This window comes from Manacus candei, unplaced genomic scaffold, assembly GCF_025592945.1.
Source record: "Manacus candei isolate 608988 ecotype Guabito, Panama unplaced genomic scaffold, ASM2559294v1 h1tg000043l, whole genome shotgun sequence".
Classification (NCBI taxonomy): domain Eukaryota; kingdom Metazoa; phylum Chordata; class Aves; order Passeriformes; family Pipridae; genus Manacus; species Manacus candei.
Window position 1 is genome coordinate 2,552,425 of NW_026138091.1, and position 18,299 is coordinate 2,570,723.

Consider the following 18,299-nt stretch of genomic DNA (forward strand, 5'->3'; position numbering starts at 1 on the left):
GTCAGACTTGCTTCCATAGAAAGGTTCAGCAAGGTTGTTTGAAGGAAATATATTAAAAAAAAAAATGATGGTAGGGATTTTTCTCTGAGCAAGTTTGAGCTGGCTTCCTGCCAAAATCTCCAATGCTCAGCAAAAGCCCTTCCCCTCCCTCTCCTTTTTGGCAAAGAAAGGAAAGGGAAAAAAAATTATAGAAACTGAGAGAAACTGAAACCAACCAAATTATACCAAAATATATGTGTATTTTTACATATATACAGTTATATACAGTAAGGATATTATGTACAACTCCCAAGAAAGGGGAGAGGGGAAGGGAAAATGGGAAAAAGGGGCAAAAAGGGACAAAACCGAAACAGGTATGCACGGGATGAGATAGATGCCTTTGGATCCATAATGACCAAGAAAATACAAGACTCGCATGTTACTGTCTGTCTGCCTGAGGCAGCAAACAAGTTAAAACTGGTTTGTTGTGACCTGTGCAACTTGCAGTTTTTAAAAAACATTTGTTTTGGTTGTTTGGCTCAGTTGATAGCAGTAACACGTTTTGTTTTGCTGGGCAGTAAGAAATGTAAGAAGTGTCTGGAGCTCCTGACCCATCATCCCTGTTCTTGGGCCACTGGTGGTCGGTGTGCAAGAAGCCCTTGAGGCGTAGCACACATCTCCTCTTAACCAGCTGTCAGTGGAAGACAGGTTGCTGTGGACCAGTGGAAGGAAAGATGCAGCCCCATGTCAGTGAACTGGAACCCTTTTCAAAATATTGGCAACTCATACCTGAGATGGGCACTTGGCTTCGGTGGTTGAAGCACATTTCTGCCAAGAGGTCACAAGAGCCTGTTCTTTCATGTGGATGCATGAGACTGGCACCACAGCAGAGAGGAACTGCCTTGGAGCTGGAGAGAGAAATCCTGCTGCCCATAGTTATAGCAGATGGATGCATCAAGCACAGGGGAGGATATAACTCCACTGGGAGTTGATCACTGATTAAATGCTAGTTCCTGCTGGTTTTTTTTTTTCAACTAGTGCTTTCAGTGTGTTAATAATTCTTTTTGATAGTAGTATTTGGCTTGCAGATGGCAAAATCTTGCCAATCTATCTGTTTCCAGATCAAGCTGTTTCTTGAGTATTTGGGTTATATTTAATCTTTGATAGCGATTTCTGTTTTCCTTTGAGCTTACTCTGTACATCTAGACAAACTTAGTCATGGAAATAACTTCATGCAGTCTCCTGTTTCCCTTCACTATGTCTGTTCTTTGAATAGAGAAGCTGAAGAATGGCTAAATTACTATCTTGACACAATAAGAACAATTTATTACTAAGGCTGTCATGCTTTGTTACTTCACTTAATCTTCCCGTAAGTCTGTCTCATTGTCTCAGCACTAGAGAAGAAACTGTTAAGGCCTTCTTGAGACCCTCCAAAAAGCTTTTTTTTTTTTAATACTTCCATATTAGCAGTAAGTATTACTTCTGAAGTAAACCACCTTCTCTCCAGAGTGGGTTTAATGTCTTAGAAAAATGTTAACACTTGCTTTCTCCTGCCCCATAGGAATTCTTTCTAAAACCCTGCAAGCCATCATGCTCGCAGACTCTTGGTCTTTCTTGATGCTTCACTGGGAGGTGTTTTAATTTGTTTTGCCTTGTCTTTTGATGATGAGGAAGTATCTTGTAATCAGCAGTGTATAGGAGCCATGTACACTGGTTGTTCTTTTGGTAGTTCTGGATTAATATCTGTTGTTCTGCTGCAGGGACCTGACCCCAGTGACACAGGTGGTCACTTTTAAGGTTTTAACAAAGAGTTCCTCACGAAGGTGAAGCCCCAGTTCCACAAAATTGTATAACTTACTTCAAATAACTTTAGTGATGCTTGTCTCAAATGGGATGTGAGTGGGGTTCTGGTCACAGTAATGGAGGAAGGAGCTTGAGCCCTAAATAATCTGATTTTAGTCTGTGTTATCAGACTGAGTTTCTTATAAAATGTTTTAAATTCTGCTGTGTGTGGTTAGTCTCCTGAATATATTATCTTGACCTCCTGCTTTCTTACTGTAATGCATAGTCTGGCACAATCCTCTCTGCAAGTCATTGTGTATTTATTAAAACTTGCCAATGCTACTCCACCCAGTGTTTGTGGCTCCGGTAAATTGCATGTCCTCCCTTCTGTGTGGGTTATAGCTTTGTGAAAGTGTGTTACTGAGTTTCAAAAGCACAGCAAGGCTGATTGCTGTGAAACAGCTCAAGCAATTTCTCATTGTCCATGACAATCTCTGGCCTACTTGAACCTGAGCTGTGACCTTGAGAATCTCATAAGGGCTGACATGACAAAGGTTGAGACCTGAGCAGTAAGCAGGCCTGTTTACTCTCTGTGGGAGGAGCTGAGCAGGCTGTTAGCAAGTGAGGAGGTGCAGCCAAGTACAGTTGTCAACAGTGCATGTGGTGTCCATTCAAAACCACTCTCAGGCTTGCCTCTGGAATTACTCTTCAGCTAAACTGCACTGGACTTGGAAATACCAGAGAACAGAAGAATATTTGGTGAAAGAAACTCTCCCAACTTGTAGCCTCATGGCTTAGGTATCTTTTTTTCTGAATCAAATATCAGTGCTGAAGGCAAGTATATCTTTAATACCCTAAATAGGAGAAAACTACTTTCCCTTCAAGTTCATGTACAAAAATCAGGTGTTGGATAAAAATTTTATAGGTCTTCTTGTTTTTCCTGTTTTCTGTGTGCTGCAAAGCGTGTGTTTATGCTGCATGTAGAGAATTATTTATGACCTTTTCTTTTCTTGGACTGGGAAGAGAATTCTACTGCGAAAGGTAGCATTGTCAAAATGTCAGGGCAAATTACTGTCAGAATTGAAATGCAAGTCTAAAAGGCTTCTGCTGCCTTCTACTACACCAACAGTTTCCCTTCCTCCTTCTTTTCCCTTTACCTTTCACAGAGTTTGGTTTTGAGAAGATTTTGGCTTTTCCTTTTGTACCTACCTCTAAGGGGAAAAGGATTTTTTTAAAATTTGTATCACTAGATATACTCTTAGTTGTATTACTACATTAGTATCAGTTTGTGTAATGTGATTGTTATTTTAAACTGCTAAAATCTGTATAAAAAGGATTGTTACATTTAAAATTTCTGAGTTGGATAGTCCAATTAGATTTGATTTGAGTTCAGTTTCCATGCTTGGAGCTCATACCTGTACAATTCAGAAATGTCTTTATTGATAAACCTATATTTTTCAATTGGAGAAATGTTTGAAAGCTAAAACCAGGCTTTGTCAAAAGTGTTCATGAGCTGTTCGAATTGCATGTGTCTTCTATTTGTTTTGTATACTGAGATTTACATTTTGCTTCAGGCAATATCCTGGAAGAATGTCTTAAACACAGGATTATGGTTTGTTTTTCAGCCAGCATTTATTACTGAAGAAGCCCTGATTGGATAGCTAATATGAGAAATGCATTCTGCCTTTTAGAAAAATTTATACAACAGATAAGTTTTCCTTCTCTAGAGAGGTGTTCAACAGATCAACTGAGAATGGTTTCTTCCCTTTGTGCTCCCCCATCCCTCAAGCCTGAGACACATGAACTAAATATTTCAGTCATATGGGCTTTTTTGTCTTCCTACTGATTTAGGTGTTATATAAAACAGAGAAATCCAGGATGCTTTTTCTCCCTTTCAGTGTTATACTTAGTCTAGTGCCTACTTTCATGTGGTAAACTTTTATTATGAGAAAACTCATATTTTCATGTACTGATACACTGGTACACACCTGATGCATTTAGGCTAGGATGCAGGTGCTTTCTTTTTTATACTGGCTTTTTAGCTCTGTCTGACTTCTGCAGTTGGACTTGGCTGTAATTGTGTTTCTGAGTATTCTGAAACTGTGTACACTTCTGAGCTGTGTATATTAGTACATTTTATATCAATTTATTAAGGCACTGGGAACTAATATCAAAAGGATAGAAGGCTTCCTGGGACATTAGTCTAAGATCACTGAAGTCTGATTTCATCAGTACATTGATCTGTTCTGTCTAAATTTATTTTCAGGGATGGGAGAAGTAGAAGAAGGATTTAATGGGGTTTTTTGTCTAATATGTGATGGCTAATGAAGTGCACCTTTCAAATGTCATATACAGAACGTACAAATAAAAACACTTTCAACTACTTAAAAGTACCTCTTCTTCCTTTCAGAAATCCAATTTATTGCAAGGAATTAAAAGGGTTTCTCAGAGCTTTGAGCACTGAGTGTATGGAGAGCAGAAACCCCTCTAATATCGCAGGCTGATGCTCAAGAGTTAAAATAAAATTGAGCTTAGAATTACACCACGTAGAAAAATCCTGATGTTTATTAAAAGTTGCAGATTCCTTTTGCTCTAACAACCTTTCAGTTTTGTCAGGTGTCTCTGGAGCAACACGTACTACTTTAAAATAGTAGAAGCAAATGAGCATGTGTATAGAGGTATTCACAGGCATAATAAATCACAAGGTGTTGAAAAGTTGGAGAACTAGTGAATTTTTACATGGTGTGACTATAAATAACTGTTTTACCGCTGCAGATTTAAGTGGAACATGAAGATGATGGGAGGGGAGGGAAGGGGAAGATAAAGGAGGAAGCTTAAATTTGATTTTCACTTTTCCTCTTCTTTTGTAATGGTGAGACAGAGTCATATCTTGGCAAGAGGCACAGAGCCTGCCTGTCCTGGGTTGCTGTTTAGTCGAAGTCCAAGGTTCTTAGAATACCTGAGTAATAGTTTCTCTGATTGGAGAAAGATTCACAGGGAGGAAATGTAACATTATCCATATTGAAATGTTAATTTTATCTACCCTAGATTTCATTTTCACTTCTAAATGGAGAAGAGGTCATAGGAAGGAGAAAGAGGTATTTGAATCTGTTCCTGTTTACAGTTTGGCTACATGAATAGTGTCAAGGGAACTGAGAGGGCATGGAGAGACATAAGGGCATGGAGAGGCATAAGCCTTCAGGATTATGTTGTTTCGTCAAACCCCTGGAAGTCTATTCACTTTCTCGTAATGTGGACATAAATTGGCAGAGAAGACTAAGTTGTGGAAGAACCAAGTAGGCAGGTTCTTCCACCCTAGCAGAGTCATGGTCAGTAGGGCTCCAGAACTGGCACATGCAGACCAAGTGGTGTGTGGGTGGCTCATGCTGGAGCCTCCCCTCCTGTTAGTCTGTGAGATCCAGCTACTCTGGTACAAGACATGGAAGTGTCCTGATACCAGTGTCAGCAGAGCTTTCCAGGCAGGGTCATAACCCTGACTTTGAAAGAGGAGATAATAACCCCATTAACTGGGCAAGATAGGTCTGTAATGAGAGGATACAGTTCCTTCTGAGTGTAAGGAGAGTTCTTCTACTGCAGCTTTCTCTCTATTTTAATTAGAAAAAAAAAAGAAAATACATGTTCTGAATAGATTTGGATCAAGGTAGTTGCTCTGTTTGGTAGTTAAGCAGATAGATTTGGAGAAGTGATGTGGAGCTCTGTTTATTAAAAGAGAAAAAAAAAAAAGAGAGAAAAAAAAAGTTTTGTTCTCCCTCCTTGCATTTCTTCCTGATTGCCCCAGCATTCCACTCCTTTAGTTTTTCATCTGCTTTTCCTGTTCCTTCCGGGACATTTGGACAAGGACTGCTTCAGCTGAGAGAAGTGTGAGACACAGTAATGGATAAATGAAGACAGGCCTGAATATCTGACATGCTCATCCAGTTTTTCCCACTCCCTGTGCTCAAGTGAGTGGTGTTTTTCATATTTCATATAATGGTTTCTCTTGATGGCTAATTAATGCCTCATGTTTGTTTTTTTCTGGTACATCTTTTCTCCTTATCATATATTGGGACATTAGTCTGTTACAAGGCATGAAGAAATTATAGTGATTTGTTTTTTTCTTTTGCATAAGCAGGTGGAGTAAACAGTATTATTTGAGAATTAATCACATTCATGCTACCATTGATTTAATTTGTGGGCTGTGTTTCACTTTGTAAGATAAGGAGATATCTACTACGGAGTAAGGGATAAGGCAAGTTCTTATTTGCAAGCCAATTCTTAGTGTCTTATTTTTCTGCTTTCCTGCAAACAGAGAAGGTTTCAAAACCTATTTTGTCAGAAATAAGGTGTGGTGGGGAAAATAGGATCAGCAGAGAAACACCAAATGGGAAGGAAATTGCAAATATGGAAGAGGGTGCCCATGCAAGGTAGTCATCAGGGCAGAGAAGCAGGTGAACTAAGGAGAAGGAGGTTAGGGAGAGCTTATTTGACTTTATTCTGGTAGCTGCCAGCAAGAAGAGTTTGGATCAGGAGATTTCTAGTCTTGAAGCACAATTTACTGGAATATTTTTTAAGCTTAAAATTTAAGTTGGTCCATTTAAAAGTGTTTTATTCATTGCATAAAATATTTGGAGCATTAACAATAAAAAACCTTTTTTTGTGGAGATTATTTATTACAACTTTTCCAGGTGTCAGACTGGTTTGTATATATAAATATGAGAGAGTTTTAGAGAAGAAAAAGCAATCACCTCACCTTTTAAATAAGAAATGAAGATGTTTAGGTTATGGTAATCAGTTGATAAAAACTAGTTAGGTAAGTCCTCAACAGGAAAGTTCAGCATGGCTGCATAATGCAAACCATTGACTCCCTTTTCAGATTTTTGTAGTGTACCACGATATCAAATGGGGAAGCCACATAGCTCATGAGTTTGTGCTCTCTGCAGTAGAAATTTAGGACTTGAAAGACTAAAAGGAACTTGATTTAAGGAATCCTTAAAACCTAAATAAACACCATTTTTGTGTGCTTAGAAATGAGTGGGACCAAAACTGAGATGTAAAAAATGAGATGTGTATTTCTGGAAAAGAAGACCTGAAGCAAAGCCATTCCACTTTAAGCATCGTAATGGCTTTGATGAGAGGAGTGTAGTGTTGCTTGGCTTGCTGCTGATTTGGCAGCCTCTGTCTCTTCACTGCATTTTTCATGTGTGCCCTTCGTTTGTTTCTTCCCCCCCCTTTTTATATCTTACTCATCAGAATGTGAGGTAAAAAGCTGTTACTGCAACACTCTTATTCCAAGCAGCTAATGCTAACCAGCTTTCACAGAGAACATAATCCTTACACAAACATCTTAACTCATGAAGGAAGAGGGTCCAGTGCGACGTAGGTTTTCTTCATGTGCTGGGGTTTCATCTGTGTTTTCTCCAAGAACTGATGGCCGAAAGCTTGTCCGGAATGCTTCATTCGGAGGATATAATGAACTCTCTCCTGCTTTACCAGGTTTGTTTTGGTCTTGCATTTCTTAAAATATACAGAATAGGATATAATTTCCACTTCCAGTTTTTAAGCTTAAATGAAAGTAATGTACTGAGATGTTGGTAGAAATCAGAAAGAGTATTGCTTCTGTGCATTTAGGTAACAGCTCTTCATAGTAGCAAGATTTGCAGATGGGCAAATGAGTAAGTTAGCTTTTACACTGCTGCAAATCTTGCTTAAAAATGCACTGGTGTATGCATGGAGACTGACTGGAATGTCTTGGTTGTTTGGACTTTAATTACTGTTGTTCTGTGATGGGGTTTATAAATGCCTTCCTCCCTTGTGCATTTCACTACCTTCCCCCACCCCCCCAATGGATTTGTTTTAAAATAGTAAGGTACAACAGAAGGTTTTCAGTTAGCTCAAACTGCAGGAGAATCTGCATGCTTGTCGTCAGTGGTTTGACATAAAATAACAAGGTAGAAAATGAGGGCTGAAAACATAGCCTTGCTAAACTCTGTAGTGCAAGATTTTTAAGATTTATAACCCCTGAAAGGGCTTGAATCGCCTTTTGCTGAGATTTGTTGTCTCCTGAAAATCAGGAGTGGAATATTGAAATAAATTTTTAGAGTTTCATTGTCCGTAGTGTGCCCCTCTGATATAGATACCTGAATTTCAGCAGTTTATTTCAGGAAGCTTCAATACTTGAAAATGTGTTACCAGGTCACCTCTTCCTGAAAGGGAACACTGTAGAAATTGTGCATACTTACCAGAATTACTCTGTGTACAGTGTGATTTATCTTGTGCATGCGCACACACGCACTTTATTGCATAGTCCCATGGGTGGAAGGGGAGGGAGGACTAAAATAGCTTTCACTTTGCATTGCACATCTTCTGCAGTAGGGCTCACTGAATTTGTAAGCCCTGGTTCTGAAGAGATGGAGAAGAGTTGGGTGCGGCGCATAGGAGAGGTTGCAAACTGGTGATTAAGGGTCTCTGCATCAGTGGCCAATCCTGGCTTGCAGAATCATTGGAGCGGTGCGTTCAGCCTCAGACGGATGGGAGACATGACATCTTATTAAACTTCCTGTTTTACCCTATAACATTTCCTTTCACTCTGCTTCAGAAGATGATTAACCTTGTGCTAAGCATCTAACACTGTTTTATTCAAACTGCTCAGGAAATAAAGATCTCAAAGCCTGAAAGCATGGGGCTGGCAACTAGACAGATCCTTCCTATCTTTAAAATAAATACATGTAATCTGGTAATTACTGAAGCAAAAAAGGTTTTGTTTTGTATTTGCTTCCTTCATATAGAATTTTGCAATTGAAGCTGATCGCTGTCCGTAAGTGGACAATGGAAGACTTCTTAACTGTTTTCCATTTGTTCTGCATTTTTTAATGAAAAAATTCAAGTGTAAACATTTAACTAAAAATGTTTTCTCTTTTGGAATTTTTCATATATCTCTGAAGAATTTAAAACATTCTTAATATGCTGGAAGGTGTAGTCTTTTAGACTTGTTTAAAAAAAGAGTAGTTGTTGCCTGTCTAAAAGATGCTTATGTTGACAGTCAGTTATTGTTTATTTTATATGGTATTTACAAAAGAAAACACAATTGTGAGAAAATAAAAAGGACTTTACTTACTTTTCTGATTACTTCGATTTCATAATCCATGGAGGAATCTGAATTAGTTAATACAAGACTGTATTCTTAAAACTGGTTGTCAATAAGCTTTTGAAAATCAGTCAGTTGAAAAGACTATTGTTCCCTGTGTTCAATTCTTTAAAAAGATTATTTTGGTTTTTTTCTGACCTGTTTATTGTACAGCACCAGTATTGATATTTCCCACTGAATGTAGCTCATACTTCTTCCAGAAGCATATAATTTTTCAGCTCTATTATTTGTTCTTTACAACTGCACATGCACACCAGTAATCAAATTGGGCTCTTCCTTTCTTTTCATTTTGTAGTCAGTAATATTGTTGCTTGGCTTGCTATTTATGATTTTTTAATGCATTGCTTTGCTTTTTTACTGGTTCTTTTGTATGTTGGAAAAGGATCTCCCAGTGAATAGGTATTACTTCTTTTATGGATAAAATAGATCTGACATTAGAAAGTAACATGTGTTTTTCTGGTGTAATTTTTCATGTGTCCTAATTGCAGATGGCATTTGCTGAGAGGTACAAAACTAGTATTTGAGATGTAGGAGTTATATGGTCAGTTTTGCTTTTTCCCTTGGGGTGAACAAAACCACAAAACTGATTAAAGGGACATATTGTGGGTGCAACTTTAAAGAATAATCCTCGTGTTACGCTTGAAAATCGAAATGTATTAACTGGACAGTTTTGTTTGAAAAGGTACTCTACTACAGACTTTATCCTAAGCAGTCTTTAAGCTTAACTTAATCCTCATTTTTTGTCATCAACAGTGTTTTGAAGGATTTTTTTTTTCTTTTGGTATTGACTACATATTCTGGCTCAGTCTCTAAAGAAGCACTGTTGGATTTTTTTTTTCATCGACATCTTGTGTGCAGAGGGTTCTAGTTTCTTCAACTGTGTGCAGTTGTCAGGCTCTTGCATCGGTGTGAAAGCTCATCATGAGTTTTTATGTAGGTTTTGGCCTGCAAGTTTTGGAAGGACTTGATGAGTGCTCACAGTAGGAACACACTATTGGAGAGTTTCCCTTGGCTTCTAAGGGAACCATGAACTGCAGCTGACTGCACTGGCATTGGGATCAGCTTTCAGAGCCCATGGGGCCTGTACTGTTAAGACACGGAAGGCCACACTGGGAGAGAGTCTGTTAAGATATAATATTGCTTTGAACACAATCCCTGGTGTTGAGAACTGCTTTATGCAGTACGTAGTGGAGCTCTTAACTCTGAAGATTGCTTTCAGGATTGTAGATAGAAAATCATACACAAATTCGAGGGATTTAATAGAGAGGAAAGTAGAGAAAGGGACTGCATCTCCAACACCTGAATTTCTCCATTGTGAAATGTGACCTCAGGTTATTTTGCTGATGAGTTTCTGATTGAATTACAAGATGGGAAAGAGAAAGTAAACTAAAATATTAAGTCCAAGACCACTGCTGATAAGCACTGAAAAGCTTAAAACACTTTCTTTTTATCGGACCTTGCCTCTAACCTCTCATACCCTGGTAGTCTCTGCTCCAGACACTGATTCAATGTCTTTTTGTGGTGCAATTTTTAGTACTGTTGGGGTGAACAAAAGCACAAAAAACCCCACCTTTAGAGATGCAGCTTTCTTGGCTTTGCTGTTGTATTTGTCAGAAATCCATAGATTTATTCTTCATAACTGGTAGCAGGAAGAGTGAAAACAGTGTTTCTTATTGATGATTCTGTGAGTATAATTGTTCTGTTGTTGTCGTTTCCTTGACCAAGTATTTCCATGGCAAAGTGTGTATGTCCCACATATAACTTTTTGTGATGTTTCAGTACAAATTTACCTCCAGGTGTTAGTATCAAACTGTTCTTGTTAGAAGTAAGACTGCTTTCTAGTATTGGGGTGTCTCCATCTTAATAGAGGCTCCCTCGAAAACGTGTCTTTGTAGTGATTGAGGCTGTGTCTGGATTAGCACCTGAGTTAGGATTAATTTTTTTAACGTACATTTTAGCACATAGGGAGAAAAGCCATCTATACTGTGAGTGAGCTGATCCCTTCTATACAGAGGGATATTACAAGTAGGATGGTGTGAGATGTGAAGTTGACTGACTGGGTTTCCTCACAGACCGAGATGGAGCAGTGCAAGGTGCACCACCAGCAGGTGCAGCACCCTGACTTGGCTTTGCTAAAGAACCCCTGAGAGAACCCTTTTCTGTGCATGTGGGTGAGGAAGGAAACAGTGAGTGTGGTGGCATGTTTATGAATCAGCAGACATGCACACCTCTTGGGCTCAAGGCACTGAAAGGAAGGAGGTAAAATTCATGGAAATGGAACTGAACTTTGGTCTTCATGTCCAGTTCTCTGGGACAGAATAGCTCTTTATGTTTTCATTTCTGCTTGGTGATACTGATAAAAAGTATTTGTGAAAATAAAAATGTATGTCTGTTAGATAAGGATGTATAAAATCTTTAAAGCCGTTGTGCTTTAGAAAGCACACTGTGAATTATAACTTCTCTTCTGTTAAAATAATGCTGACTTAGCAGTTCCTCGCTGATGGCACATATTATGTCTTCTGTATGTGCCATTAAATAAATTGGTAAAAATGGGAAAGTAACTAGAAAAGGCCTGCATTGCATTTTCAGTAGGAGTTTGTTCCTATTGAGGGATTTCTTTGGGTTTTGGGGTGAAGATTAAGCCTCTGTACTATGGTTCTGGTGTGTGTTTGACTGCCTGACATCTGATCTGGTAACTTCTCAGTGAACTAAGGCAGATCTCTGAGGCTTGAAGCAACCTTTGTTTTGTTTCAGCATGTGATAACTAGTGCTGTAAAAAAGTGCTTTTGTATTTAGTGTCACATATGAAATGTGGCTTATGGTCTCTAGATCATGACATGCCTTTTTGTGGATTCCCTAGTCCTACAAATCTTCTGCCTGTCTAGGTACTTCTTCCGTGTGATCAAATGGTCTTCTGCGTTACAGGTTTTCATTAGCTGAACAAACCTATTGCAGATGTGTTTGAAGAATTCCAAAATGAAGGGTTTAATAAACTGTGCATAGAATGGCTTCTGCAAAGATGTATAAAAATTGTTTGGTGTTTGGTGTTTGATTTGGTTTGGTTTGGTTTTTTTTAAGGCATGTAGTGTTTCCTTTGTGTGAACATAAAATGAAATCTTGTATTGCAGTATGTAATTTTTAAAAACCTGGTCTTAATAAAGACTATTTGCAAAAGGTAATAAATATAATTAAAAAAACCTCCAAAAACCAACCCAAAAAGAAACAAAAGACTGATTACCAGACCAAAACCAAGAGGAATCTCCAGTTTCTCATGTAACTTGAAGATCAACCTAATGCCTCTTTAAGTCTGTGAAACTTCCCAAGATGTGTATAGTTTTAATAATGTATGTAATTGTGATAAATGAATAATTTCTGTATTGTACGTTGTGGAAGGGTGAAGATATTAATTAAAAAAAAAATCCTACAATGACAAACTACTCAACACTGCTACAGAGAGTTAATAAAAATTCTTTCAAGGCTCATAGTTTGCCTGCACATACACACGTTCTCCTGAAGAATGTGAAATCAAGAAGTTTCTCTGATAACTCTTCTCACTTCAGAGCTCTAAGTACCAATTTCTGTTTCAAAGTTGGGACCCTGTTCAAACGGGTGCTCTGAAGCGCTTGTGGTGTCTGTGGATGCAATTTGCCTGCTGGTGCAGTGCCCTCTGGTGGGCCGCAGCTCTAGGGCACCCCCGTACCAGGCTTCTCAGTTGCCTGGGCTGTTCTTGAAATCCATGGATGACTTCACAGTTATCTGCCTTCTCTCCGGAGAGTGTGCAAATGATGGCATGTTTACTTACTCGGATAAATGCATTGCACAATTTGGTTTGTTCCTGTTCATAAAAGCTTTAGGCTACCACCACCCTTGTCAAATAAAATGGATTGCTGAGATGTTGTGTCTTGTAACCAGAGTAGATGATTTTTCTGCAAGAGGATGCTAGGTTCTCAGTGTATGTTCTGTGGCATGTAACAGCTGTGTGGCAGCACCCATGCCAGTTGTGAACCTCTTTTCCATAGTTGCACGTACACCGATTCACTTTGCTTTTTGGATACTGGGAAAGGGTGGGGTTTGTACTGTAAGTAACAGAAGATAAATGTGAGATTTCAACAACTGTTTTAGATAAAACCTTGTACTTAGGCTTATTCATTGTCAAGTTGAAAGTATAAATTCAAGGCTAATGTAAGGAACTTTTTCCATTTTCTTGCAAAAAAAACATGATTGGTGATCAGATGGGCTTTCATGTAGGTGCTATGTAACAATTATTTCTAGCTACAGAAATGAACAAATCAGAAGAGGCTTTATTTAGTATTCTGCTTTGTACCTGCATGCATGCAGCAGGAGAGAATGAGAAGATAAAAGGACAAAAGTTGGCACATTATATTTACAATGCATCAGGTTATTGGATCGGGCGCAGCATTTTCCAAATACAGTGGACTGTTCTTGCCTCTTAATGGGTATTAAATTAGTGTATATTGTAGTAGCTGGTACATTTTCAGCTGATGAGACAGACTGGTACGTATACATTATTTGAAAATCCGATCTACTTGCACTTTGCCTTTTTATGCTAAACACAATTTGCAAATTTATTTCAAAGGCTAGCTCATACAAAATGTTAATATCTTCAGATCATTGCAACAATGCTGTCTTTTCTTTAAGGTTTTGACAGAGGGAAGGATGATGTGTCACAAAGTAAAGAGGATGCAGCATATTCTATGTCAAAAAGTAAGGTAAGGAAACCAACCTCCTAATTTGGCTTAAGAATGTTAGTACGTAAAGGAGTCATGCATTTTTAATTAAAGGCAAATATACTTAACTTCTGTGTAGATAATCTTGAAGATTACTCTTCAGAATCAGCAATAGGTAAAGATTAAATTGAATTTCTTAATATAGTTCCCTGGATGACATCACGTGAAAGTTTATCGTTCAAAGATCAAAGTAGTGAAAATGAAATATGGACTCTTCTTCCTATCATCTTAGGGTGGGATGTTGCTTTGCCATATGTAGAGTTTAAAAGCTTTAACTTACCCAGCTGTGTTTCTGTTCTGTTCTGTGGTTTTCTATTTTCTGCTAGGATGTCTTTTTACAGAGGCAAATGTGATAACAAACACTTAAACAGATTGTCAGGGTGCAGCAGGTATGGGCTACTCTAGCAGGTGAGGACCTGAGCTTGAACACAAGTAGCTCCCAGCGGGAATGGGAGACATGCCTGTGTTTTGCCACTCTCGTGCACAGCTCTGCCCACAGCGTTCTGCTGCCAGGTGGGCACTGCACCTGTTGGAGGTGGTCCTGGCCAAGGCAACCGCACTTTGGAAACAGAAGAGTTGCACTCGAGGTCTTGACACAAATTTTTCTGTGATATTTGATGTGTCAGAGCCTTAAAGGGAAACGTTACAAAGATATTGAAGGAAAACCAAGAGACTTAAAGATTACGGTAGCATTTCCTGGCTGAAATGGTATCTCCAGAATTAGCTTCTGGAGCTGATGGTGCATTTTTTGGTGTGTAGCTAAGCATTTCAAGCTGTTGGTGTCTTACATGTGACTTGGAATTACAAAACTTCATATCTTTTAGCTTTACTGCATCCTAGAATGGATTCCTTGTCAGGAATATCAAGGAAGTATACTTTACCATCCAGCTTGCTTCTGATCAAAATATTTATTTTGGTTCAGAAATCTACATAATTTTTGACTTGGAAATCAAATTAATATGGTCTCTTTTGACTTGCATTTATTTCAGACACTCTATATCACTTCTCTTTAACTATCCAATTCCTTTTTTCTCTTTCTTACATTTATTTTTCTTGGTTCTTGTCTTTCCAGGATCTTAAGTCTTTGTGTTCTTTGGTGTTACTTTTGTTTGTGTCTTTCTGCTATCAAAGATGAGATCAATATTCGTACTTCTGCTAGTAGATATTCTTCTTCATCTGTCTTTTTACAATTACTGCATGTGAGGCTTGATTATACTAGCGGAGATGAAGTAGCAGCCCTTCTTTCTAAGTGAGAATGGAAAAGCAGTGATGAGACTTGCCTGGAATCTGGTACTGAATGTACCTTGCTGGGAGTTGCAGCAGGTTCTTTTAAAATGTTTTCTTCTAAATTTTTTATCCCATCCGCTTTGTGTAGATGTAACACTGAGGAAGTTATTAGCGTAAAAATACACAGATCACTGACCTGTCTCATAATCCACTGGACAGGTAAATGTAGAACTCTACTCAGTGTCATATTAGTGAGCTTTAAAACTGAGACAATGAGAAAATGAGTTTTTGTAGCCTGTGATACTTACTGGTTTATATGCATGACCTTTGGATTGTCTTAGCTTTCTGTTAGTGAGCAACTAGAATATTTATGAATGTTTTGCTTAAGTTGCTCCATTATAGCTTGCATAATGAGTTCATTACCTCTTCTTATGTGACAGTGATAAGCATTTTTCCCCTCTTCTGTTATTACATTTAAAGTACTGTATTTCCTTTAACATCTAGAGAGAGGAATTTAATTTCAAGGTGTATGCTCATATTAAAGCTAAATTTTGAATGTCAAGAACATACCTTTACTACAAAATGAAGAGGTTTGCTTCGTTTTTCTAAGATATGTATGGAAATTAAAGAACATTTATGTGCCATTGAAATAATGCTGCGCTACAATTTTTCCAGTTACTGCATGTATTTTGTACAGTAACTAAGTAGATTCCTGTAAAGTCTTAGTCCTTAGAATAAAAGGTGTGAAAGTAGAATAAAGTTAAATTGCTTTATTCTGCTTGTAAACCTTTAATTTTTGTTTCTTTTTTTTTTTGAGCAGCTTGTGAGTTAAGAGTGCTCAAGTGCACTGTTTTATTATTGCAGTAAGTTTTCCTCAAAGCTTGCATATTTTTTGATTGTCATTTTATAGTATTCCAGAACGCAAATTCGGTGAATAGATTTTGCACTGTAGTCTGAGATTTGAAATGCTGAGCAGCTTGAGAAGCAGTTTTCATGAACTGTCCTTGAATTGAATACACAGTTTAGAATGTTACATTGATTTTCCTATTTATTTGGTTTTTTGACAAGGCAGAAACTTTGGGTCCACCCAAAGGCTTATGTTTCAGCGCACAAAGAAATAGAACTCTTTGTAGTTTATCTAAGTTTGTATGTAGTGGATACCCACTCAGTGTTCTCTGACCTCCAGTAGGAATGATGTGAGAACTCTGTGATAGACTCCTCTTTTTCCCTTTTTTTGCCCCCCCCAAAGAGTACTGTATCCCACAGTGAATATTTGGTGGCTTGATTTCCCTTTTAACTAGTAGACAACAAGTGCAACAAGTAAACTTTGAACCTTAAAAGACGTGGAAGAGGCGAGGGGGGAGAAATCATGTGGTGCTGAGGCAGCTTATTGTCCTGCATGAACAAGGACTTGGGTGTCATAAACAAACCTAAGTCTTTTCCCCTGTTTGTTGCCACTGTGAGCTTCTTGGAGATGACTTGCAAAGTAATCAGTGTGAGATTAAGGAGCAAGGAGCAGAACAAGTGCCATTAGTGGACAGTTCTATTTTGGTGATTTATAAAGCACTGAATCTTAGATTGAAGAGGCTGTATTTTCCTTCATGAGTTACAGGGTAAGTGCCTCTATAGCAGTCCATTTGGAGGACTTCATAATGGATGAAGACGTTGGGATTCATATATCATGGGAACGACTCTTGTATTTAAATACCGGGATTCGCCTAAAACATTCTCTCTCTGCTAAAATAATGCCAAACTATTCAAGCCCGCTCTATCAAGTAACAGGCTACATGAGCTAAATATATACTGTACGTAGTTCAGCTGTTTCTGGGGGAATCACAGACTTCTTTCCCATAAAACCTATATGAAAAGAGACTCAATAAATAGGTGGTGAATAGCTCATGTTACAAGTTGTGGCTTGTTGCTTTGGTTTTTTTTTTTAAAGTGGAGAAAACAGTAGAGAAGTGAGTGGGAACAGGAACCTTACAAACATAACTGCACTGCAAACACTTTCTAACATACCTGCATCAGTAATATATCCTTGTATCTATCATGGTAATTTATTTATTATCTGTTTTGTGAATTTCAGTCTGAATCCAAACTTTTCAATGGCTCTGAGAAGGACATCTCTTCACCTTCAAGCAAACTCACAAAAAAAGAATCTCTCAAGGTGAATTAATTTCCTAGTAACTCCTTATGAACTACAAATGCATTCACATAATTTTACCTTTTTCCGTAATGAGAAGACAAAAATACCAAATAATCATGAGACTTATGGAATATTTAAGTATTGTGAGAAGTTGTGCTGTTGAGTCTCTTCAAATTTTACTGTACTGTTACTTGCATAATGGGCTTCTATAATGCAGTCTTTAAGATGGCACAAGACTGTAGGTAGCTCAGAAGATTACAGGATAATTCAGGTTGGCAGCGACCTCAGGATATCTACATGCAATGAAATGATAAATGGAATTATCAAAATTACAGTTTGAATGCATTACTTGTAGTTTTTCCACTGCCGCCTTCCCCCTGTGTTTGTAACAGTACCATACTCCACTATTTGGCAGATACCATGTCAGGAGAAACATAAAATTATTTGACTCTAAAAGAGGGAGATACATTGCTGCGAATTTCTACTGGGGAGGAAACATAATTGATGGATAAAGACTACTGATCAGATAATGTACCTGTAAATCTGAATCTACCCTAGTTCTCGTTTTCTGCTTTACACCAGGAAAGGAAGAGGGGAGGGAGGTTGGTTTGGTTGTTTATTCTCCTGTGTGATTCTAACAGGAGTTTCTAAGTCCTCAGTTTTAAAAGCAAATTGCAGAAGAATCTGAAATTGCCTACATCATAGCTATTCTTGAAACAGAGCATGAAATAGTTGTTTGTACCTTGAAGTCAAATACTGTGTTTTAAAGCTACTTCTCTGTATCTGTACTGCAAATCGAATTTAGCAAGTTTTTCCTCATCTTGTATTGATCAATGCCTTTTTATGCTGATAATTCGCTTATGGCTGTGACATTGTAAATATTTTTATTTACAGGTTCAAAAGAAAAATTACAGAGAAGAAAAGAAGAGAGCCACAAAAGAATTACTTAGCACGATCACGGACCCATCAGTTATTGTTATGGCTGACTGGTTGAAGGTCAGAATCCAAGTGTGAAACCTGAGTTGAAAATGTAGCAGCTGCTTGCTGCTTTCTGACCAGAACAGAAAAGGCTCAATCTTTTACTTGCTGTTAATGTTTTTCTACAAGCACAGCAGCCACTAATCGCATCCCAAGGTCTCTGTGCTCAAATCCTAGGGGAGTAATAGAGGAACCTAACTGCCACTTGCTGCAGTCACCCTAGTCACATGCATCTTGCACGTATAGCCATTAACTTTGGATGAGCTGGTTTTGCAATTCTTATTTTGTCCTTCTC

General features: G+C 38.1%; 1 protein-coding gene across 4 annotated transcripts in view; it reads left to right on the forward strand.

Moving 5' to 3' along the window:
- Positions 1-18,299, forward strand: part of OSBPL8 (oxysterol binding protein like 8) — an 86,112-nt gene that overhangs the window by 41,887 nt on the left and 25,926 nt on the right. For 3 of the 4 annotated variants that reach the window (XM_051795904.1, XM_051795905.1, XM_051795906.1), the window contains 3 exons: positions 13,565-13,635; positions 16,967-17,047; positions 17,921-18,022. In XM_051795904.1, coding sequence (XP_051651864.1) covers positions 13,565-13,635; positions 16,967-17,047; positions 17,921-18,022 — 254 coding nt within the window. Of the gene's footprint in view, positions 1-13,564; positions 13,636-16,466; positions 16,494-16,966; positions 17,048-17,920; positions 18,023-18,299 lie in introns of those variants that run through there. The other variant, XM_051795907.1, reaches the window with a different exon arrangement.